The sequence below is a fragment of the Quercus robur genome, chromosome 10, assembly GCF_932294415.1.
Source record: "Quercus robur chromosome 10, dhQueRobu3.1, whole genome shotgun sequence".
NCBI classification, from domain to species: Eukaryota; Viridiplantae; Streptophyta; class Magnoliopsida; order Fagales; family Fagaceae; genus Quercus; species Quercus robur.
In genome coordinates, this window is record NC_065543.1 from 35,829,152 (window position 1) to 35,852,970 (window position 23,819).

Here is a 23,819-nt window from a genome sequence, read left to right on the forward strand (position 1 = left end):
TTGGGAATTCGGTGAAATTCCCTACAGAACCTTTGTTGATGTTGATTTAAGCATCAGAGTATTTGTTGATGTACATGAATGTCAACTTTGAGTTCTTTCATGATTTATTATTATTATTATTATTTTTGCAAAAATCCCAAAATTAGAGCAAAACATGTAACAATTGATCTTAAGCATCATTTGTTGGCATCCTCTATAGGAAACTGTAAGTCATCTTACTAATTCCTCAATAATAGGTTACATGGTCCAAACCTCGACAATAGATGCCAAAAGAACCAACACCCTTAGAAGTTCTCAACCTCAACAGATGACCCTTAAGGAGTTACAACTGTAGAATTAGTGCTCTAAAATTCAACTTCATGACTTTATCTTAGTAATAAAATTGTTTTATTTTATGAGATTGTATGTCTATGGACATTGTACATTATGTGTTGTAGTCTATGAGATGCATTTTATGTGATTCAGGTATGAGGATAAAATTTGCATACAAAAGATCCAAAATACAAATCCTTGCTCTTAGTTGGTGATAAGATTGGGCATCTATGATAATCTATTTTGATCATAGAGGTGGTGACTCGATGGAAAATACTGCCATGACTAACAAATTGCTTATGTGTTACTTAATTAGAATAATAATATATTTAATTGATATTAAAAAGCTTGGTCATCACTTATATGCAAAAAAAAAAAAAAAAAAAAAAAAAAAAAAAAAAAAAAAAACTACCACATCAACGTTTTAAAATTCTCATTTAATTTGATAAAATCATGAAAGTGAAAAAAAAAAAAAAAAAAAAAACGTTCTTTTCTCTTCCCCCCAAAATAATTCTAGCACACGCACATAAATCAAATTCAAGTTGGCATTAACTCGTAACTAAGATGACATCCACACAAAACACCACTACCAGTTGCCTACAATAGAGCAAGGGCCACAACCAAACCAAAAACCCACACCATAAATACACAAAACCCACATTTGAAATTCATTCATGCAATCCGTGGAGGTTTTTTATTTTATTTTTATTTTTATTTATTTTTTAACAATTTGAATGATAGCCACAACAACTTCAAGGGACCCTATCCCAATAATTAAACAGCAACTCAACTCACTGTTTCTTGTGATTTCATTTCACCACTATGTGGAGCTAGTCACATTGTCTTGTCCATCTTGTTCATCAACGTCCACCCCTTAACCCCAAAGCGTAGATTCCTAGATATATGGATACTGCTTATTTTATTGAAATTGAAAAACTATTGCTGAAAGCACTTAATTAAAGGTAAAAGTTAGTTGAAATAGTACAGTGATACTCATGATATAGTGCCAAAAAGTGTAGTGGGGTCCATAAATAACAACAAAAAAAAGTTAAATAGTGAGATAATTTTAATTTTTAATCCTAATCTAAACACACACATAGTTTATTTTCCCTTACAAACAACTAAACACTAATATTGCTTTTTTAGTGCCCCACTGCCCGTTTGGGAGTCATAGAAGCAATTATAAATAGTTTATTGTTTACTATTTTTGGGACTTACGTAAGTTACTTATTTTATTTAACTTTTACATTTTATCTTCAGTATTTTTAGCAAAGAAACTAGATAAATTATTTTCAAAATGAAAAAGAAGAAAAATTAACTAGATAAACTAGATAATTTGTTAGTCATTTTTCTGTTAATAATTAGATAACAACAATGATGAAATTAAAACTGTTCAAAAAAGAAAAAAAAAAAAAAAAGGACTAAAATGAAAGAGAAGAAAAATAACAGACTTAAAATGAAAATATCCCAAAAATATAGGATGTAAAATGAATTATAGTCTAAAATCAGGGTTTACAATAGCTCCACTTCAGTTCAGCTCCTCCATTGACCACTACTAGAGTTTTGTAGGGTTTAAGCCCAAAATTTAACACAGGAAAAGCTTAGTCTGAAGAAAATGGCGAACTCAGTGGGTGCACTTTCCAGAAGGCTATGCCGCTCTCTACTCTCAACCACCCATAACCCTAAGCCCTCTCATTACGCTTCCTCCATGTCCATGTACACTACCGAGTCCGACCACCCCGAACCCACTTCCGACTCGGACGAGTTAGACCTTGACTCAGTTCCACCTGAGCAATCTTCTTCTCCAACCCAAGACTCCAATCCTCAACAACAACAACAACAACAACAACGCACGGTCTTCGATTGGCCTCTAGAGAATGGACTCGATGTGGGCATTTACAAGGTACATTTTTTTTACACTGATTGATTTTTTTTTTTGTTCATTTTTCTTTATTTTTGGTTTGAGTGTATAAATGGGGTTTTTGATTTGAATTTTTGTAGGCGATATTGGTTGGGCAAGTGGGGCAGAAACCATTGAAGAAGACACTGAAGAGTGGGAGGACAGTGACGATGTTCTCTTTAGGGACAGGTGGGATTCGAAACAATCGTAGGCCATTGGATAACGAGGATCCGAGGGAGTACGCGAATCGCTGCGCGGTTCAGTGGCATCGGGTTTCTGTCTATCCCGATCGCCTAGGTGGGATTGTCAACAAGCATGTTGTTCCTGGGTGAGGACTCAACCTTTGTTTTGTTTTGTTTTTTTTTTCACTCCCAACTTATATGATTTGTACATTACACACATATGCATAGGACTATATATTTGTAAAATGCCAAAATTTTCTGTCTATTGGGTTTTTGGGTTTCTGTTTTTGCAAATTTGCCGAATGTTGTAGATAAACATTTTTGAATTACTACCTTTTAAAATGTTGCTCCTGGGTGTGAGCGTGCCCGTCTGGGGTGAATGTCCCTAGATTACCCGGTAACTGGTTCTGGCAGGTGCAGTCAGTTGCCCATTAGTTTTACTGGCTAGAGGTGAGTCCATAGGGCTCTTCTTCAAAACTTTTAATATACATATTTTGTTTTAGCAAGCAAAATGCACTTTCACAATGCTAACAAAACAATGTCTGTGTGTTCTATATACTTTGTTGTGGTTTTTGAGTTTTTACTCAGTATTGAAGGAGAATTGGGTTTGATAGTATTTGGAAAGAAGGATACCATGAGGGTTTTTTTTTACAGACAGGTGTAGTGCATACAATTTTACTCATGTTTGCTTGATTTAATTAAATTTCTTTGTCGAATATTGCTTTCTTCTTATTGTCTTATGTAGGATTGCTTCCTCTAAATTTCTAGTTTTTGTTCACATCTGGCTTTATTGCAGATCATCTTTTTGAAGTAATAACAATATTTTGTTTGTTGTAGTTCAATTCTATATTTGGAGGGCAATCTGGAAACCAAAATCTTCACTGATCCAATAACTGGTCTTGTTCGACGTATAAGAGAGATTGCCATTCGTCGTAATGGTATATACATGACTTTATCCACTCTATTGAAATTGTTTATAGATACAGAATAAATTATTTATCCTGACACACGCTAAATATCATATATTTTTGTTGCATCTATATACAATCATTGTAGTGTTTTTATTCATTTGTGCTTTACTGTAGAGATTTATCATAAATGAAATGTATGCTTTGATTCTTAGATGGACATGCTGCTTTCCTTATCTCTTTCTTCCTTCCCTCCATGCATGGGGAAAACTCAATTGGAGCCATTCCACCCCCTTGCCACACCACTAAGTACTGAATTTTTTGGTCCCTTGGATATATATCAAGTTCCATGAAAGTGCCAATCAAATCCAAATTTACTTATTAGGGGGCTAATGACCAACCCCAACAATTTCCCACATTAATTTGATTTGTTTTGACTTTACAATGTTGTGATTGTTTCTTCATTTTGCAATGCTTTTAGGTATTCTTTTTTATTTGTATAACTAGCATGGATGTTAGAAATTTAAATTATGCTTACCTACACCTAGGGGTGTTCGTGGTGCGGTTTTGGACCATTTTTAGCACTACACTTTCTGGTGCGGTTTAGGCAAAACCATAACTGCACTGCACCTCATTTTTGCGGTTACTTGTTCGGTGCGGTGTATAAGATGCAATTTGAAACTAATATATTTTTCAGATTTTGTGCTTTTCCTGCCTAGCAATAAACTGATTTTCCCCTTTGTTTTGGGCCAAGTCTTAAAATATTGAGCTAGTTTTTCTTTATTTTGGGTTGGCTTTCTTAATTAACACTTACAAGGGTTATTATTATTTTTTTTTTTTGAAAACTAGGGTTATTAAACTATTTTTTTTTTTTTTGAGAAGTATTAAACTATTAATTAATAATATATTTAATATTAAAAAAATAAATATATTAATATATAGAGAGAGTGCGGTGTGGTGCGGTTTTCTTATTATAAAATCGCAAATTGCACTGCACCATGCGGTGCGATGTGGTTATGCCATTTTGCAGACGGTTTTGGTGCGGTTTATGTGGTTTGGTGAACACCCACACCTGACATTCTCAACAATGTTTTGCTTTATATTTCATGCACAAATGTGATTAACATGATGAAAATTCAAAGAGAATATGCTCTGTTCCGTACCTGTGCAGTATTCATGATGGACAAATCTTTGCTTCTTTTGGTAGACAGTTTGATTTCAGTCCATACTCCCATATTTTTCTGTGAGAATATGGCTACGTAGAGGCCACCAGAGCCTAATAGCATTTATTATTTTGCATCAAAAATTTGTACTAGTCTAGATGTTGAACCTTCTGAAGCTGTGGTTGGTGAAACAAGCTTTAAGAGTTAGTGGAAAATGCCTTAGATTATAGTTTTTTTTTTTTTTTGGTTGTTGTTGTTGTTGAGTTTCTCCATTATATATGATGGGTGCTTATTTTGTGGACTTTGCAGGTCGCCTTGTATTTTTAAGTAAAGGTGATGATGCACAGCAAGCATCACAATCAGAATTGAGAGGTGTTGGCTATTACTAGAAGTGTTGCTGAAGTGGGAGTGGCTGAAGGTTTATTTGACAGAAACCAATTTTCACATTTGTAATTATGTCATAGCCAATATGGAGGAGGAAAATCTGAAGGAAACACTAGCGCATGGTGGCCTTGTGTCTTTACCTATTATCACTTCTGTTTTGGAAGTCAGTATAAGGTTGGGAAAGTAGTTTTATAATCTTCATTATCTGTTCATCCATCAGATAGGATATTACTGAGCCTCCACTTGGAATGGTCTTGTGAGAGAAGTTGACCTTTTTATGTAATTTTGATTTTTCATGTTTTGATTGTTTAATATCATTTAGATATTCGGTGGTTCTAACTGGTGCACGCTTTTGAGTTCTTGTAAAGGTGGGTGTAGAATCACTTTTTTTTTTTACATGAAAGTACAGCTAAATCACCAGCCACATTTTGGATGGAATGCAAATATAAGAATGGGAAGGGTTGGGTTTGATATAAAACAAAAATCCGCAGATATCAGATTATCAGTTGATAGCACCGTCCTAGAAGGTGAATGAAAGTGTGACCAATTTTGATATGTAGCTAGACGAAATAGAACGTTTCTTCCTCGGCTTGCAGGATGTTGCTAATGGTGGCGTTGGGGTTTATGTTCTGTGAGAGGGGTGTTCCGTGCAGCCAAGATACCCCTCTTATCCTCTTATGAGAGAAAGATGTGGGTACGTTGGGCTTAGGCCGAATTGACTGGACTTAGAGGGGCCGAAGTATGAACTAATTTTTTTATAACAATCCAAATTAGCATCTTTTTTTTTTTTTTTTTTTTTTGTTGTTGTTTTGAGAAACAATAAAATTAACAAAAAGAGAGAAATAAAACTCACACCAAAGTCAAACTCCTCTTGAATATGTAAAACATATCAAATATGATGTAATCAAGTTAAATATCCAATGAATAATCAAATTCAAAATTTTTAATAAAGTTTTGAAGTCATGCTACAGAAATAGGTGGTTGATCCCAAGCAAAAGTATTGATTGTACGTACATAGCTTTATAAATGATGATTGTAACTCCCAAAAAAAAAAAAAAAATCACTAAAGAGTACAATTCCAAAGAGGAGAAAAGTAGAATAAAATTTTAGAAAAAAAAAAAAAAAGAAGAAAAATACATATGAATAATAAATAGATAGAAAAATAATTTTAAACACAAAATTGATTTTTTTTTTTTTTTGCTTAAAAATATCATAGAATACACTAATGCAATAAGAAAGATAAAAAGCAATATATGAAAATATTTGGAAGTGTTTAAACCAATTACTCAGTCATCTAGAAACATTATATAAGAAAGACATAACAATTTTTTGCTAATTTATTAAACAAAATATTTACAAACAGTGAAAGGAAACTGCACAAAGATCATCTTCTTTAATTGCATAAATTTTCTTCATCGTTTTGTCCAAACCATCCTATTAAAACCTGACAACAACACAAAATAAGACATTATAATATGTTTTTTTTTTCCTCAAATCAGGTCAACAACATAGAAATAAATAAACCAAATACTTACATCAAGTAACAAATATGAATTAATTAATAATAGGACAATTGGGGTACAAACCTCTACTAGGAGATCTGTACCATGCTTGATTTGGTCTTCTTCAGGGTAATTGTCAAGTTATATATTTTCTACCATCAAAGATTAAGCAAGGCTTATGAATACCTTTTTATAGACAATATCTTTTATAAAAAAAAAAAAAAAAATCCATTCTTCATTGATTTCATTTTTTAGTTATAAACATCTAAATTAAAGTAGATAAATATGTAAAGAGAAGATCATATGTAAAGTTAAAACCACCTAAGATGAACATTTATAGACAATATCTTTGTTTTGATTTTTCATTGATTTATCATTTAATTATAACATCACAATTAAAGTAGATGAATATATATATAAAGTTAAATCTACTTACGTTGAATTTGTAAAGTCAATATATTTATGTGTTTAATATTGTCAAAAAAATTGAAGGTAATAAATGAAGAAGAAAAAGATAATGATGTGGCCAATGACATGGTAGATGAGGTGACTTAAAATAAGCATACTAATAATAAATACTACAATTCAAATTTATATATATATATATATATATAAGTTAGGTTCAAATTACACCTGATGTAACTCTAAGTAATGTTACACCACCCAATAACTTGTTATAGAATTCATATTTTGAAAATCTCACCGTTAAATTAAATGTTTTATATGTTTTTAACATTCTTGCCAATTTTTATGTCAATTAGATATTATTCAATATTTGATCCATAAACTCATCTTTTATATATTATTTTAAACTACAATAATTTGAATTTAAACAATTGATTAACAACATAGTTATTAATCTTTGATCACCATGAAAATTTGCAAGAATAGAGAATATACGAAGATAATGTAATCTAACGGTAGATTTGTCAAAATTTGCATCAAATTAAAAAAATATTGAGTTGTGTAACATTGTTTAAAGTTACACCAAGTGTAACTTGAATCCAACCCTATATATATATATATATATATATATATAAATTAAGGGCAACTTTAAGTGTTCTTTGAGGTTCAGAAAACCCCTGACTTGAAATAAAAATAATTTATATATAAAAAATAAATTTTTATTAGTTTACTTTACCTTTAAAAATATTCTTGCACACTCTGATCTAAATCTTGCACACATTGATCGCAGATCAACTCAGCCCAAAACTAAACCATAACATATATTAGTCCAGTCCAAAACTAAACAACAACATAGATTAACTCATTCCAAAAACCAAAAACAACATAGATCACATATCTCTCTCTCTCTCTCTCTCTCATGAATCCTATCTCATCTCTCTTCTCTATCTAACTATATTGGTATGTTCAACTCTAAGAGTAAAGGGTGAATATTTGTGAGTTGCGAGCGTCTTTCTTTATTATAAATTTGTATTATCTGTGTAAGTGTGTCTGATACTATTTATGAGTTTTTTATTTTATTTTATTTTATTTTTATTTTTATAATGTTATTTGTGTGAATTGTGATATGTTCGAATGTGTGCATGTATAGTATAAATATAATATAACTTTATATAATTTAATAGCTAGTAAATACAGATGATTTTTTTTTTTGTTTTTTCTTTTGTTTTATGAAACAAAAGGTTTGTTATATGTGTGCATATTGTTATTATGTTATAATAATATTATGTTATAAAGTTAGTGATTCAAGTAAAAAAAAAAAGAAAGTAAAATTAGTGATTGTTCAAACATTTGATTGGTTAATTAGACATTGAGTGTATTATTTGTGTGGATGAGTGTGACTATGTGGATCAATAATTAACATAGTGCCAGTGGGTTGAGTTTTGTCATTTAGTTTAACATGTTTTTTAAAAAATAATGACAAATAAATAATGACAACTGTATAAAAATAAAAGTGGTCACACTTACACCTACCTATATTGACAATAGATAATAACAACTGATAGTTAACTATCATGTAATGATTTCGAATATAAAAACTCATAAAAAACTTCATGCATTTGCGTGTTTTTTATTTTATTTTTTATGTCAGTAACTCAATATAGTCAAATTTTCTTTTTATTAAATTTTGTTAAACTTAAATTTGTTAATGTAAAATTCTTGGAGCTGCCACTTATATAAATGTAAAATTAGAGCAAAGTGAATAGAGGGACTAAGCAAAAAAGTTCCTGTACCTCCAAGATCTTTGCTAACTATTAGCATTTTTCCAAATATGCATTTTCAATTCTATACAATTATCATTTTTTTTATAAAGTTTCAATCTATGGTATCCATTTCTGATAATTGCCCTTTAAACACTAATCAATTTTTGGTGTAGATAGAGATTGAACCTTAGATCTTTTATACAATTATCATTTAAATACTCCTAGATGGGAGTTGAAAGGCCTTTGCGAAGCCAAAACCCTTTTCTAGACACGGGAATGAAAACTATTAATTAGCCCATAAGAAGTTACTGTACAAGTTATTGTCTTATAACTAGCAACGTAACATATATTTGTCTTTTTGCTAAAAAAGATTGTCTATTAAATATTTTTTTTATGAATATTAAATATTTTTTTATGAATACCAAATAATAGTAAATAAACTAGTTCCAAATTAGTGTCCAATAGATTTGAGTCCATGATCAGCAACATTCTTGCATTCCACCCTTAAAGAGGCTCACATTGCTTAGATAGCTTATATATATACTGTTGGTTGGGATTCTTATTGAGTGCACCACACAGCACCACCAGTGCATTGAATTATGGTTACATTCGGTAGGAAATCACCATATTAGTATATGATATTGCAGTAAATCAAAAGAAAGCCACATATCTAGGCTTTTGCTCTTCCATTAGGATTTGTCATTCTATACTAGGGAAGCAATTGAATAATAGTATAATACATATAATCACTTTATCATTGAGCCTACTTAATACAGGTAGTTCTAATTAGCACCTTTCTTTCTTAGGGAAACAAAACCATCTTTCTTAACAATGAGTGATTTCTAATTCTACCAAAGTCTACATGATTTTCTCTTTATTGATCTACTGCTCACGAAAATATTTCTTGGCTCTTTTGTTGGCTAGAAGTGGTTTCAAATGGTGTGACTTGCATATTAAAAAAAAAAAAAAAAAAAAAAAAGGAAAAAAGTTGCATATGCTTTTCATTTTTATGTATTTTTGGATACTGACCACAGAAAGGGTGATATGCTAACCTACTATATGACTTGCCCAGCATCACATATCTGTCTCGCTGTTCTGTCTCATTGGTCTCAGTTTCTCTTGTTGTTGTGTCTCATGATCCACTAGTTTTTCCTATATAAATGAAAAATATGTTTGTGATTTAAGTGATCATAATTTTTGCAATTGGAAAAATGACAGTGGCTGTGTGAATCTGAGATTACTGTTTGCTCTTGTTGCTGTATGTCATGAGTCACTCATGATCCACCTGTTTTTCCTGTACAAATAATACATAAATGCGATTTAAGAAATCATAATATTTGCAATTGGAAAAAATGACAATAGCTATGTGATTACTATTGGTGCTGCTATAGTTGATCCAATGAAAAAAATTACCGTCTGTCAAAACATTTTGTTCACATAGACAAATTGTGTTCTTTCTTTCTTTCTTTTTATAAAACTGTGGTCTAATTTCTGCTTATTAAAAAAAGTTTTTAATATTTGTAAAATATATACTGCAATGGTCTACACAATACAAGTGTTAAATTCTTCCATTGCTGAGATATTTGTGGTGAGAATGTGCCATACCTTACCTTTGAATATGTGCTCTAAGGTGGCATTGAGGTCCCCCTTCCACTGAGGTGTTCTGAATTTCTTGTCTTCGTATACTCCTTCTAGCTTAGGTGTCTTTAGATTAGTTGGAACAAATGTCCTTAAATTGGGACATCCAATTACCATAATTTTCTTCAGGGATGGCCACTCAAAAGCATTTTTTTCTTTGCAAAAACACTGAAGATTTGGTAAATCCTCGAGCCAGATTGAGTTCACTTTGTAGAACAAAAATTCTTCTTCTTCTTCTTCTTGTTTTGCTATTGCAAGGAGTTCTTCAATTTTTTCACAGCCAATAACTTTTATTTCCTCTAACATTACAAGCAATTTCCCTATGGATGGTGAGAACAAATTTGTCAGATTGTTACATTTCTTAACTTCTAACAATCTCAGGTTTCCAAAGCCCATGATCCTTTTTGGACCCTTCTTCCATATGTGCATCAGTTTTGATAAACCATTTAGATGCAATTTTCGTAACTGGTCAAGTACGGGTGCCACGTGACTTTCCTCAACATTTAGTTCCTCAAGTTGAAATATAACTTCTATTGAATCACAAAACTCCAAGTAAACTGATTCTAGATTCTTTAAGCACTCAATTAGATTGGATGGAAAAAGAGACCATATCTTTGAGGGATTATTGATATCACTAGCTCTTGGATCCTTCGGCTTAGTCAAAGTACCCTACAAAAAATCAAGGACTGTTAAACATGCAAAATAATAATTTCTTTTCAATTATTATTTGCATTTTTTTAGAAAAAAAGATTACTCTTGAATGTCTTTTTTATTTTTTATTTTTTTATCTCACTATGTTGAATGCTTTAAGGTTATGGCCAACAATTGATTTTATTGGATATCTATATGAGAGTCAATGACCATGATCCATTGGAAAAAAGTGCATAAATCATAGAACTTCTACGTACCTCTTTCTTCACAGAATAGCTTCTTTGGGATTTATTGGTGGTGCCTTGGTCTGACACAGCCATTGGACCATAATTTTTGCTACGTGGTACACACTCAAGGCATCGCCCAAGAAAACCAAGGGACCCAATTCTAGGCTCATGAGGTCTTGAATCCAATTCCTCGTTGATTTTCTTCAACTTTCTTGGTCTCTGAGTTTCTGAACCAATTGTTTTCAAATTGTAACAATGACTCAAAGTAATATCCTTAATGGATGGCCATTCAAAAGAATAAGCTTCAATACAGAAACTCACGAGATTTCGCAACCATTGTAGCATCAAGGAACTAAGTTTAGGGAAAACGATGATATCTGCTGCCTCTTCTTCTCCATCTCTCTGAACAATGTTTTTGATTGCATAACACCAACATAGCTCAATGCTTTGAAGTTTCACAAGTAGTTTTGCAATAGAAAGTGGGATTAAATAAATTAGGCGGTCACAGAAAGATACGTTAATTGATGTTAGGTTTTGAAAGCCCTGAATTCCTCGTGGAACATTCTTCCACATGTACGCCAACTTAGATAAACGCTTTACCGTTAAAGTTTTCAATTCAGAAAGGATTGTGATTCCCTGGCAGTCATTGTCGACCTTTAGTCCTTCAAGATCAAACAGCACTTCAATTGAATCGATGATAATCAACCGAAGTTCTTCTAAATTCGGTGGCCACAAGATGGTTGTAGATGAAAAGAGTTTATGAGAGATAAGGGGTGTTGATTCAAGTAAGTCTGAGCCAGTAGTATGTTGCTGAATGTCATCAGTCACCTCAGCCTTTTCAGAAGTGGTCAATTTATCAGTTTCACTGCTTCCAACCTGATGAATCCATTAAATTATTATGATATATAATCAACAATTTTCAAGTTTTCATGTAAGAAGCATCAAATTCAAACCAGATCGAGCTTGAATTGTTAAAATCAATAAATCAATTTCAAAAACATAAAACAACGAGCTTTGAGTGGTACATACATACCTCCTGATTCAAGGATGATTGGACAAGCTGAACGGGACCCACGCTTGTACAAAATCCAATGAGACTTCGTAGCCTCTCTAGGTGTAGAAGTGTCAATTGCGGAAACATGATCTTATCAAGTGCCTTCTCATCTTCTCCTTCCTTTGGGAAAATTTCTTTCATGTGAGCACTGTAATATATTTCTAACTCTTGGAGTTGAACCAAACCTCTCGCTATGGACAATGAAAAAACATTTTTCAACTGTTCGCAACAATATAGCCGAATTGATCTTAGGTTGCCAAAGCAACCAAGCTTTGCATCGGTCAAGGATCTCTCTGGGAATTGGCAATGATATATCTCTTTTAAATTATACAAATCAATCAAGTCCAGTGACTCCAGGATAGGGAAGGCAGCACGTGGAGTCTGATGCAATGTAGCATCGATTACATATTCTACATTTTTACATTCACGAACTTCTAGAACCTTCAAGCATTGAAAACCTTCTTTGTCTAACTCATACGCAATGTTTTTAAAATCTTCTATTTCTCTCAAATATAAAATTTCACGTCTTGCTAACAGTTGAAGAAGCGTCCAACTCTTTGCAATATCACATCTTCCAAGTGCCAATCTATTTTTAAATAAATAAGAATCTGTTTCTGCCAAATAGTGATACATTCCCTCACCTACAGATATCTGAAATTTTATCATTTGATTTTTAAAGAGAATGTGTTTTGGCAAGACCTCAATATTTGGTATATCAATTTTTAAAGCCATCAAATGGTTGGACAAAGACATCAGTTCAGCAAGGCTTGCATTTGCTCCCTCTTTGTTGCCTTCCATAGGTTCCCAATCCACACTGACTCTAGACATGTACAACTCTTCTAGGTGAGATAAACTCAATAGGAGACCAGGTGGAATTCGCTGCAGAGTCGGGCATTTTGACAGATCTAACACCTTTAAATGACTAAGATTTCCCATTTCCCTGGGCAACTCTTTGATGTAAGAACCCAAAAAGCTAAGAATTTCTAGTTTCCTTAGTGCTCCAATTGCTGACACATCTGTTAACCAACAAAAATCTAAATGCAGGGCCCGAAGGTTTTGAAGGACATGGATTGACTCCGGTAGTGATGGAAATGACATACGTATCAAAGACAAAACCTTTAATCCACTCATCCCTTTAAATAGATTGGCTGGGAGCGTCTGCAAAGTCCATCTGGGACATAGTAGTTGCAAAAGCTCAAGTTTCGGACACACCAAGCCATCAGGATGCCTTTTCAGTTTTTCAGATACAAGTGAAATTGCAGAGTGCTCGTATGTCTCTTTCTCTGGCCATTCTTCCATTCCATTATTACATTGTACCAAATGATTTTCTGCAATTGATATTGCAACATCGCGGACAACATCATGCATTTTGACAGATTCTTCTTCCTTGCTATCCAACAATAAAAATGATCTTTTAAGATACTCAACAATTGCATGGACTCTATTTCTCGCTTCTCCCACATTATCAATCTTTGCCAACAAACTTTGTCCCACTCCATATCTGACTATATATTCAATAGGAATATCATAATCTTCTGGAAATAGACAGCATAACAAAAAGCATGACTTGGCTTCATCACTTTTTAAGTAATCGTAACTAAGCTTTATGCTGGAATACACCTTAGAATCCAGACCGAGAATATTTTTTGGGATTGAATTTTTAAGTTGTTGAAGTGCAGCACTCCACTCAAACTCACTTTTGTTTTCAAGCGCTCTTCCAACTGTCACAAGAGCAACAGGTAGACCTCCACATTCCTTTGCAACCTCTTTCGCTATTGGATGTAGATTGGGAGTATCAACACAATTACCTGCCATCTCTCTAAAAAGATTCCATGCTTCTTCTCCAGATAAGACTTCGATTTTAAAAATCTCCTGAGATTTCATCTGATTGCAAGCGTCTTCACTTCGTGATGTCAACAAGATTTTGCATCTGTTATGTTGACCTCCATAAGGAATTCCTACAGCCTCTAAATCAAGTGCATCCCAAATATCATCCAATATTACAAGGACACTCTTACTACTGGTTATTCTATTTTTTAACCGTCCTCTTCTTTCTGAATACTCTTCAACAAGTTCCAGACCTAGCATCTCCGCAATTTGACCTTGAATCTTTTTATCATCTTGATTTTGGGACACCACTGCCATCGCAACTTCATCAAATAACTTATCATCTTTTGCTATTTTCGCTACCTCTTTTGCCATTGTTGTTTTTCCAATCCCCCCCATACCGCATATGGCAATCATGTTGATATTGTTGTCCCTTAGAGCCTTTAAAACTTCTTTCACAATTGATATTCTTGATTCAAAAACCTTAAAACCTGAAGATCCAATTCCTTGTGGAGGAGGACGATAGGACACTCTAGCAAACTGTCCATCCTTTAGAAGCCCATCAATTTCTAGAGTTTTCTTCTTAGCTTTCCTACTCAAGGAATAACGCAACTTCAGATTGGGACACCATCCATCCAAGCACATAGTATTCGCTTTGACATCTTCTTCAAGGAATCCCTGCAGACCTTCACTGATGTTGTCTACATTCTGTACCCATCTCTCAACCTCAGGTGCCATTACCTCTCCCTTCCTTTCAGCTTCATCAATTTCTAATTGCATCCCATGTCTCTTGTCTCCCAGCTTCTGAAATTGATCTTTGAGATTCTTGACGTTGCTGTTTAGGTGAATCAGATAGCCAATCTGTTGTCCGATTCGCTCCAGCAAGTTTTCTTCAATTTTTTCTATAATTGGTTTGATACCTTCCATAGCTATTTCCATTTCTTTGCTTTCTTCTTTTGTATTATCTGTACGAAAAAAAAATCAAATTAGACGTGTACTTGAAACAAAATACAATTTGTTAGCTCAAGCTTGCATCCACACCAGACATTGTATAATAGAACAAGATACCCACAAACACAAACACAAAAACACCCACACAGACAAATCAACAGAGACATACACAAACACACCCACGCGGACAAACCAACAGAGAAAGAGAGAGAGAGAGAGAGAGAGAGCATTGTTGTGAACATGATTCACCGAAACATACAGATCGGTGCTGGCGGTGTAGATCGGTGCTTGCGGTTTTGATGCTTGTGGTGCTTGGGGTGGGGAGGTGATCTGACCGTGAGAGAAAGAAGAAGAAGATGGTTGTGGTGGAAAGGTAATCTGAAAGTGGGTGGAAACTTTTGAAGAGAGTGGAGAGCTGAGACTGAGACAAGTACAAAAGAAAAAGACAGAGAGATAAAGGGCAATAGACAAAGATAAAATAATAATAACAAATTAAATAAATATTATTATTTAAATAGAATAGATAATAAAATAGATAAATTGACCCGTGTGTTTTGGAGAAGTATTAGTATAAAATAAATAAAAAAGTAAGTACTTTATACTAAAAATGGCTGAAAAAATTTTGATGTTATTACTCAAAGCTTACCATTTAAACCTTAAACTTACGGACTGTTGTCAACGTGAACTTTTAGTTAGGATCCCACAACAATATGTCTATTAACTTTAAGGCTGGTTTGTTACTGTTGTTAAACAGTTTTTACTGTTTAAATAATATTAATAGTACGTTTTCACATTTTTCCACTTCCACTTATTTTCAAAAAAATATAAACAATATTACTATAATAACATTACTAAACGGTCTTAAGTGTCCAAAACAATGGTAATTTTAATTAATGGTTGAATAGGAGTTAGGTAGTTAATTTTGAGGGGCTGGATGTAGAATTGGGCGTGGTGGTTCACAGTGATCTTCAGAATTTTTTTTTTTCCCTTAATATAAATTTTGGCAGTTATTTATATTTTTTAAAAAAAATTATTTTAGTGATTAAATATTGGATTTTAAACGGAAGGACTAAATTACAATGAATGTAAACTTTAAGGAAAATTAACAATAAATAAATAAATTTTTTCAGACAGAATAAATAAATAAATGTTGAAAAACGAAAATTAACCTAAACATATGCCGTGTAATTTGAATTTTAGCATATTTATTATTATTGAAAGATTGCTACATTGGATACATGAAAGGAATGCGGATTTTTTTTTTTTTTTTGGGGGTTAATATTACAATTTTCTTTATTTTTTTGTTGATATATATATCACACTAATATATAAATATTTTATGTAAAACCTCATTTAAATAAGAAAAATAAAATATTTCCTATTTTGTCAATGTCTATTAAAGCTTCAAAACCTAAATGCACAAAACAAAATTTTATTTTACATAAAACTTTATAGTTTTAGCTACATACATGTTATAGCTTAGTTTTTGAAATATTACAGTTTGATCATTTTAGAGTATTAACTAAAATATCATAATTCACACAAATTGTACTTGTACTTAAAAAGTGATCTCCCTTCAATGTATCTAAACATTTTCCCCCACTGTGTAGGGTTGGCAAAATCTGACACGACCCGCAAACCAGACACGATTAACCCGTTTATAAATAGGTCATGGGTTGAGGCTAAATGGTTTTGGATCATATTCAGGTTGACACGACTAACCCTTTTAATAAACCAGTCGTGTTCGTGTTCAACATGCGAACCCGTCTGACCCATTTGACCCGTTTAGCTGATAAAATTATTAGATATTTTGATATTATTGCTTAATTAATGGTTGTTTCTATATGTTTATTACTATATTTATGGTTATAATTGTATTTTAATTTTAGATATATGGGAATTGATAAAAATTATATAGATTTGGTATGATATTAATGAAATAGATTATTAAATGGGTCATTTGTATTGACCTTTATGTGACTTGTTAATCAAACAAGTTAAACATGTTGAGTTGGGTCGACCTGTTTATTTCTGACACGTTTACTAAACAAATTGGGTTCGAGTCAACCCATATAGCTGAATACACATGGATTGACACGACACAAACCCGACCCATGAACACGAATTGCCACCCCTAACTGTATGCTTTAGGAGAGAATAAAAATATGAAAAGTATGGGCCCCAAAGCAAAAAATATTTACATAGTTAGGATGGAGTTATTACAGATTGTATCAGAATCATGCTCCAGCCAGAAGTGTGGGCTCCACACGCAAGGACGCGTGTACCCATATCGGATGTCTTATGTAAGTTCCATGATTCGTACCCCTTTAAATGATATATTAGCATGTCAGTTCCTTCTCATAAAGGCGGGATGCGTTGTACTTAATCTCTTTGAAAGTGATTTTAGACTCAAAGCCGATGCGAGCCTAAGAGTACGTGGTGTCTCTTAAAAAGAGGAAAATGGAGTTGCAACCTGTTATAGGTCCATGAACCAAAACACGACTCTATGAAGGTCTTCTTACCAAACAAGGTTTGGAGTTGGGGTACAAGATGGGAAGAGGTTATGCACCTCAAGCCCCAGCCATAGCTAGCCTTCATATATCATTGCTTAATTTGGACAAAATATACGTTTATCCAAAAAACTCAAAAAGTGTGCATTTGTATCTTGACCTAGGTGTAGCCTACTAATCATGTGAGACAAATATGGAAAGTGAAATAGACAAGTGATATCAGAATCAAAGACATGCAAGCACAAACATATAAACATGTGGATGCACATACAAGGAGTTAGGGGGAAAACATTTAATTCATAGCATTGAACTCAAAGAATCAAGGTATAGACGTGGAAGACAACATGATAAAAGCATGGTAAGAACAACTCAAGTGTGTGCAAGTGTATACCCAATTATCCATGAGCATAGGCACATGCATGTGGATAACAAAAAGAGTTGTGAGTCTTACTCCAATGAATGTTTAAGTCTTATGAGAAGGGATTATTAATTGAAGTGGAATCTTCATTAATTGATGTGTGTCTTCCCTTTATTAGACTTAGCTTGTTTTGATTCAACATTAACCACCTTGCATCTTTAAGGCTTGATAACATTTGATTTAAGGCATGATTAATTTGACTTTTGATGTTACCATTTAAGTTCAAATCAATTCGTTTTCGAAATGTTACAATTTGATCATTTTAAGAGTATTAACTAATATATCATAATTCACACAAGTTGTACTTAAAGAGTGATCTCCCTTCAATGTGTAAAGTCATTTTCCCCCTACTACTATGTGTTTTGGGGGAGAACTAAACCACGAATAGTATGGACCCCAAAGCAAAAAATATTTACATAATTGGGAAGAGTTCATTACAGATAATATTAGAGTCATGCTCCAACTGGAAGTATGAGCCCCACATGCAAGGATGCATGTACCTGTAAGGGGGTGGATTGTAAAGGACCAGTGAGAGAGGCAATCTTGGAGTCCCACATCGCCTAGAAAGGCACATGAGGATGTGCTTATAGGGAGAGATCTCCATTCAATGTGTAGGGAACTTTTCCCTCACTGTTATGTGTTTTGGGGGAGAAAAAAATTGAGAGTAGTTTGGGTCCTAAAGCGAACAATATTTACACAATTGGGGACCACAAAATAGCTTATTTGGGTGTAAACAAAACCCCTTAACATATAAGTCCTTTTATTTGAATTGTAAAAAAATGCTATTTTTTAATGAAATGTCTTGCATTAAATATTGTTAACTATTCACCCAGATGGTTTTCTATTATTCACATTGGTCCCTAGTCGTGTGCACGTGTGTGCATGCTTGTACTTTGTATTGCTTACGGGAATTTTGTTCCCCTTAAAGTAAGGGTAAAACTCTTGTGCATAGTGTGTTACACATACACATGTTTTTAAAATTGAAAATGTGACTTAGAATCATGTTTTTAGTTTATAAGAATACACAGTGTGGGTGTAATAACACAATGTATGAAATAAACAATGCCTTGAAATTAAATCTTGATTCCACCATTGCATGACAATAGGAATTCCTTGACGTGTGTCTATTAGAGAGCAAGATGCGTGCCCAGAAGGTGCTGGTGCTAGGGCTATAAATGAACCAAGCTATTCATAAACATCTCAGGTCTAACTCAATAAAAGCTTATTTATATTTGTTTGTTTATAAATAAGCCAATTTTGAGCCTTAGTTTTAGGCTTGTTTAAAAAACAAGCCAAGCCTAAGCAAAAAACATTTGTTCATGAACAAGCTCATAAGCTATATGGCTTGATACCAAATAAGTCAATTATAGACTCATTTATAGGCTTGATATTTGTTTTCTATATTAACTCACTACACATATCTTAATAATAACATGACCCACATGGGACTACTTCCCATTACCTTAATTTTTATCTTTTCCCTAAAAACTGACCAAGTACCACTTTATACTTTAGTTACATTTAAAAAAAAAAAAAAAAAAAAAAAAAAAATTTAAGTAGGCCACGTATGTCCCTTCCCCATTCACCATCTATTGTAAAGTTACGAAACATGTTAGTCATTTCTCATTCACAATAGTTACACTCAAATCTCTTTCTAGTTCTTTACCATCTAAAGTGGATGTAAAAATTAAATTTTAAACAATTGCTTAAGTTATAGACAAGAAAGGATGAATAGATGGATTCAATTATGTAAAGTTGTAATTTGAACGATGGTTAATCATAGGTAGGACTAGAAGCATGAGAAAATGAGTATGCTATGCTATTTTCTTATTTTTGTTTACTTAATTTTTGAAGATTTAAGAATTTGATAATATAATTTTTTTGGATCACAAGCTCAAAAGTTTGTCTTGAACTCGAGCTCATGCACAAAATATTATTTTAGGCTTGTCTCGAGCTTGAGCCAAGTTTGAGCTTTTGACTTTTACTAATGAGTCAAGCTCGAACATATTCTATTCGTCAAAGATCAGCCCGTTTATAGCCCTAGCTAGTGCACAAGGTGGGTGCAAGTGTGTGGCCGGCACATGGAAGCTTGGATATGCATGTGGGTAGTAGGACCTTTTGGTGGAACATGAATAAGGTCCATGACTCATGATCTCTTTTTTGGTAGTGATTTTTGTGGCCTCATGTACATCAGCTTCTGATCTCTTGACTTGTTTGATTAATGGCCTAATAATTGCAAGGCTTGGATTTGATGAAGGCAGTCTTGTACAGCGCTAAATGTGCTAGTGGAGAATAACACTTCTGATAAGGGTGTCAAGAATGAAGAGAGGAGCGCCCATAACGTATTATAGTGTATCAGAAGTAGGAATGGCAACGGGTCGGGTTCGGGCCGGGTTTTTTCATATCCGGACCCGACCCGCGGGGCAAGGCCCGTAACCCGGACCCGGTCCGTTTAGGGTACCGGGTTTTTTTCCGGAGCCCAGACCCGCCCCAGCCGGGCCCCGCGGGTCCCGCGGGCCCCGTTTAGGAATTGGGCCCAATTCGTGGCCCAATCAAAAAAAAAAACCTTGCCATTTACTATCAAATCCTCTATCCCCCATTTCTCTCTCTCTAAAATCAAATCCTCCAAGATCTTCAAGAACCTTGCCATTTTCTTACTCCATATTTTCTCTCTCTTTCTCTTTCTTTTTCTGAACAAATCAATCAGCAGATTCACTTCCAAACCCATCATTCAAACTCTCTGAGAAATCGAAATCCATGGCTTTGCCTTCAAACAAAGCTTCTGCCTCAACGATAATGTCTGGCAGACCAAACTCAAGTGCAAGAAACTCAGAAACCATCAGAAGGAGTTTCAGTGGGAACCCATTTACGAAACCCTCAGTCGACGATCAGTGACCAAATCTCTCCAAACCAGAGAGCAATGGTGACCGAAAGTCCTGATCGGCGATCTTGAAGCAGGCGACGACGTTCGGATCGGTTCCAGAGACGCGAACGGTAGCCGGAGACAGAGGCTTGTGAGGGTCGGACTGAGGGACTGAGGTACTGAGGGACGGACTGTACCAGAGACGCTGAGGGACGGAGTGTGGGAGTGAGGGTTGTGAGGGTCGGACTGAGGGACGGAGGCTTGTGAGGGTCGGACTGAGGGACGGCGGCGTGAGTGTGGGAGTGAGGGTGATGGACTGTCGGACTGAGTAGGGAGGGAGGCTGCTGAGTGAAAGAGTGAAGAAAGTTAGGGTTAGATTAAGGTGTATACATATATATATGGGGGGTAGTTTTGTAATTTTAGGTTCCGGGTTTTTACACGGGTCGGGTTTCGGGCCGGGTCTCGGGTTTTTTAATTAAAACCCGGACCCGACCCGGACCCGCTTCGGATTTTTTTTTGAAAACCCATACCCGACCCTATTTCTAATCGGACCGGGTAAAATCCGGCCCATTAGGATCGGGCCGGACCGGGTACCCGCGGATCGGGCAAAAATTGCCATCCCTAATCAGAAGATTCAGAACATATGGAAAAAAATAACGAAAGTAGAAAGAGAAGGAACGTAAAGAAATTAACATGGTTCGACTTTGAAGGCTAGGATGGAGGCACTCTTGGACTTTGGGCCGGTGCCCCCACCAACCACAAAATTACGAAAAATAAATAAATAAATAGTATATATAAAAATACTGTTAGGGTCATATTTTCTTTGTATTGGCTTATCCTTTGACAAAATGTACTTTACTTATAATTGGATAGATCTAAGTTGGGTTTATTGTATTATTAAGTATTTGAAGTTTACTTTACAAGTGGTATCATTAAAGACATGAAGATTGAACCAAGAAACAAGTGAAGAAAACCTAGAACAATGAATCTCGACACAAGCTCGACACTAACATCTATCTAGATTTAATGAACGATTCTCGACACTAGCTCAATCTATCGAGAACTACAATTTCAGAATTTTCAAATTTGAATTTCGGCTCATAATAACTTGGATTACTAGGGTTTCTTTCACTAAACCTCTAGACCATATAAAAACTTTATTTTAGAGTCATCAAACACACAAAGAATCAATTGGAGAACTCATACACTTTGTGAGAAGCTACTCTGTTTTGTGCACCTTAGGGTTTTGTAACCAAGTACTTCCAGATGTTCAACGTGCTTGGAAATGAAAAACTTTCTAGTCAACAATAATCATTCAGTTGCTTGGAGTTAGTCACGTACTGAGATCCATGCAAACGAAGAAGTCTTCTACAAGATCAAGTCCAATTAGAGATTGGAGCAAAGGTTCAAATATAAGTTGGTATTTTGGGATAGTCTAGGGTAGTGATAAGATTCCTTATACTTATAACTGCTTGTTCTTGATTAGTGGATTCTTGAGAGTGGTGACCAGAAATTCATCCGGTGGGATTTTTGCCTTGCTAGAGGTTTTCCCCATTCGTCAACAAATCACAGTGTTCATTTAATTTTTGCTGCACTTAGTTTATTTGGTGATTTGTTGAGGCCTTCATGATTTGCATGTAATTTGATCTAATTAATCAAATTGGGTAATTGAATTAATTAACCGGAGTCAATAACCCAACAAGTGGTATCAGAACGGGCACACTCTGATTAGGTTTTACTCTTTACTATGTGATTCATAAGCCCCTGCTGTTATGGATTGTGGACAATCATTGATCATTCCTCCTATTTTTGATGGTACTAAGTATGTATATTGGAATCTCTGCATGAGAGTTTTTTAGCAGTCCCTTGATGAAAAAGTCAGGCTGGCTATGGAAGTTGGATGGACTAAACTTGCTAAGCCCCCTACTTCATGGGATGACAATAAGATCAAAGCAGCAAAGTTCAATAGTAGAGCATTGAATGCCTTGTTTAATGCTGTAACTAACAAGGAATTTAAGAAGATCTCGCTTATTAAGAGTGCTAACGAAGCTTGGAACATTCTTCAAAATACTTATGAAGGTACCAAAGTTGTCAAAAATTCTAAACTTCAAAGACTTACTACTAGTTTTGAAGAGATCAAGATGGACGATGATGAGACTTTTGATGAATTCTATGCCAAATTCAAAGTCATAGTAAATTCAGCTTTTAACTTAGGTGAAAGTATTACTGAAGATAAGATTGTTAGGAAAATACTTAGATTTCTTCCTAAGTGGTTTCATGCAAAAATTACCGTCATTGAAGAAGCAAAGGACATCGAAAGAATTCCTTTGATAGAGCTGATTAGAAATCTGTAGACCTATGAATTAGGTCTAGTGAGTATTGGCAAAGGGAGTAAAAGCAAAAAAAAAGAAAAAAAAAGAAAAAAGGCTTTTAAGGCTAAGAATGATGAATAGGAAGGGTCATATGAAGATGAAAATTCAAAGTTCAAAGCTTACATCACAAGAAAGTTCAAGAAATTCATCAAGAATGCGAATGTCAAGATTAATGACAAGGATCGCAAGAAGTCTAGATTCCCTCCAATTAAATCTCAAGACAGGTTTAAAAGAGAAAACAAGGACGGTGGACAAATCAACACACCATCCGATCCAAAGTGGTTTGGTTGTCAAGGATATGGACACATGAAACAAGAATGTCCAACCTATCTTAAGTCAATTGGCAAAAGCAAAGCTCTAGCAGCTACCTTGAGTGATACTGAACCGGAAACAGATTTAGAAGACAATGATCAAGAAGAAAAATTCATGGCTTTCACTGCAGCCATTGAACTTCCCAAGGAATCTAAAGAACCGGTTAGTGAGGATGAGGAACTGATGGAGTCTAAGTTTGAAAAGTTGGATGAGAATGATGACATCTAAACATCCTACTCTAAGCTTTACAAGAATTACGAGAAACGTGAAAAGCTTTATAGGCTGGCTACAAATAAGCTAAGTGAAGTGGAGTTGGAAAGAGAATAACTCTCCACCAAAGTTGATGAAGCTAATCAAACCATTGGAGCACTAAGGTTTGAAAACAACTTTCTAGTTGAAAAGACTAAGAAGTTGGATGCTGAACTATTTCAAGTAAGAGCAAAATTGGAAAGAACCTCAAGTGCCAAATTGGATGAA

The 23,819-nt window shown here is 34.3% G+C and overlaps 2 protein-coding genes across 8 annotated transcripts in view; one reads left to right on the forward strand and one right to left on the reverse strand.

Moving 5' to 3' along the window:
- The first annotated feature begins 1,845 nt into the window (after window positions 1-1,845).
- LOC126702826 (single-stranded DNA-binding protein, mitochondrial) lies at window positions 1,846-5,196 on the forward strand. The gene is made up of 4 exons (XM_050401684.1): window positions 1,846-2,215; window positions 2,314-2,540; window positions 3,232-3,332; window positions 4,775-5,196. Exons 1-4 carry the CDS (start codon window positions 1,928-1,930, stop codon window positions 4,852-4,854), a joined length of 696 nt encoding a protein of 231 aa, XP_050257641.1. The 5' UTR covers window positions 1,846-1,927; the 3' UTR covers window positions 4,855-5,196.
- An 895-nt stretch (window positions 5,197-6,091) lies between these two features.
- The window catches only part of LOC126701530 (disease resistance protein RPS2-like), a 34,733-nt gene continuing 17,005 nt past the window's right edge, over window positions 6,092-23,819 (reverse strand). For 3 of the 7 annotated variants that reach the window (XM_050399685.1, XM_050399682.1, XM_050399683.1), the window contains 6 exons: window positions 12,069-14,881; window positions 11,066-11,911; window positions 10,125-10,826; window positions 9,761-9,813; window positions 9,572-9,671; window positions 6,092-6,293 (listed from right to left, as the gene is read on the reverse strand). In XM_050399685.1, coding sequence (XP_050255642.1) covers window positions 9,790-9,813; window positions 10,125-10,826; window positions 11,066-11,911; window positions 12,069-14,855 — 4,359 coding nt within the window. In that variant the 5' untranslated portion in view covers window positions 14,856-14,881 and the 3' untranslated portion in view covers window positions 6,092-6,293; window positions 9,572-9,671; window positions 9,761-9,789. Of the gene's footprint in view, window positions 6,294-6,435; window positions 6,504-9,571; window positions 9,672-9,760; window positions 9,814-10,124; window positions 10,827-11,065; window positions 11,912-12,068; window positions 14,882-15,126; window positions 15,282-23,819 lie in introns of those variants that run through there. The other 4 variants (XM_050399684.1, XM_050399687.1, XM_050399688.1 and 1 more) reach the window with 4 other exon arrangements.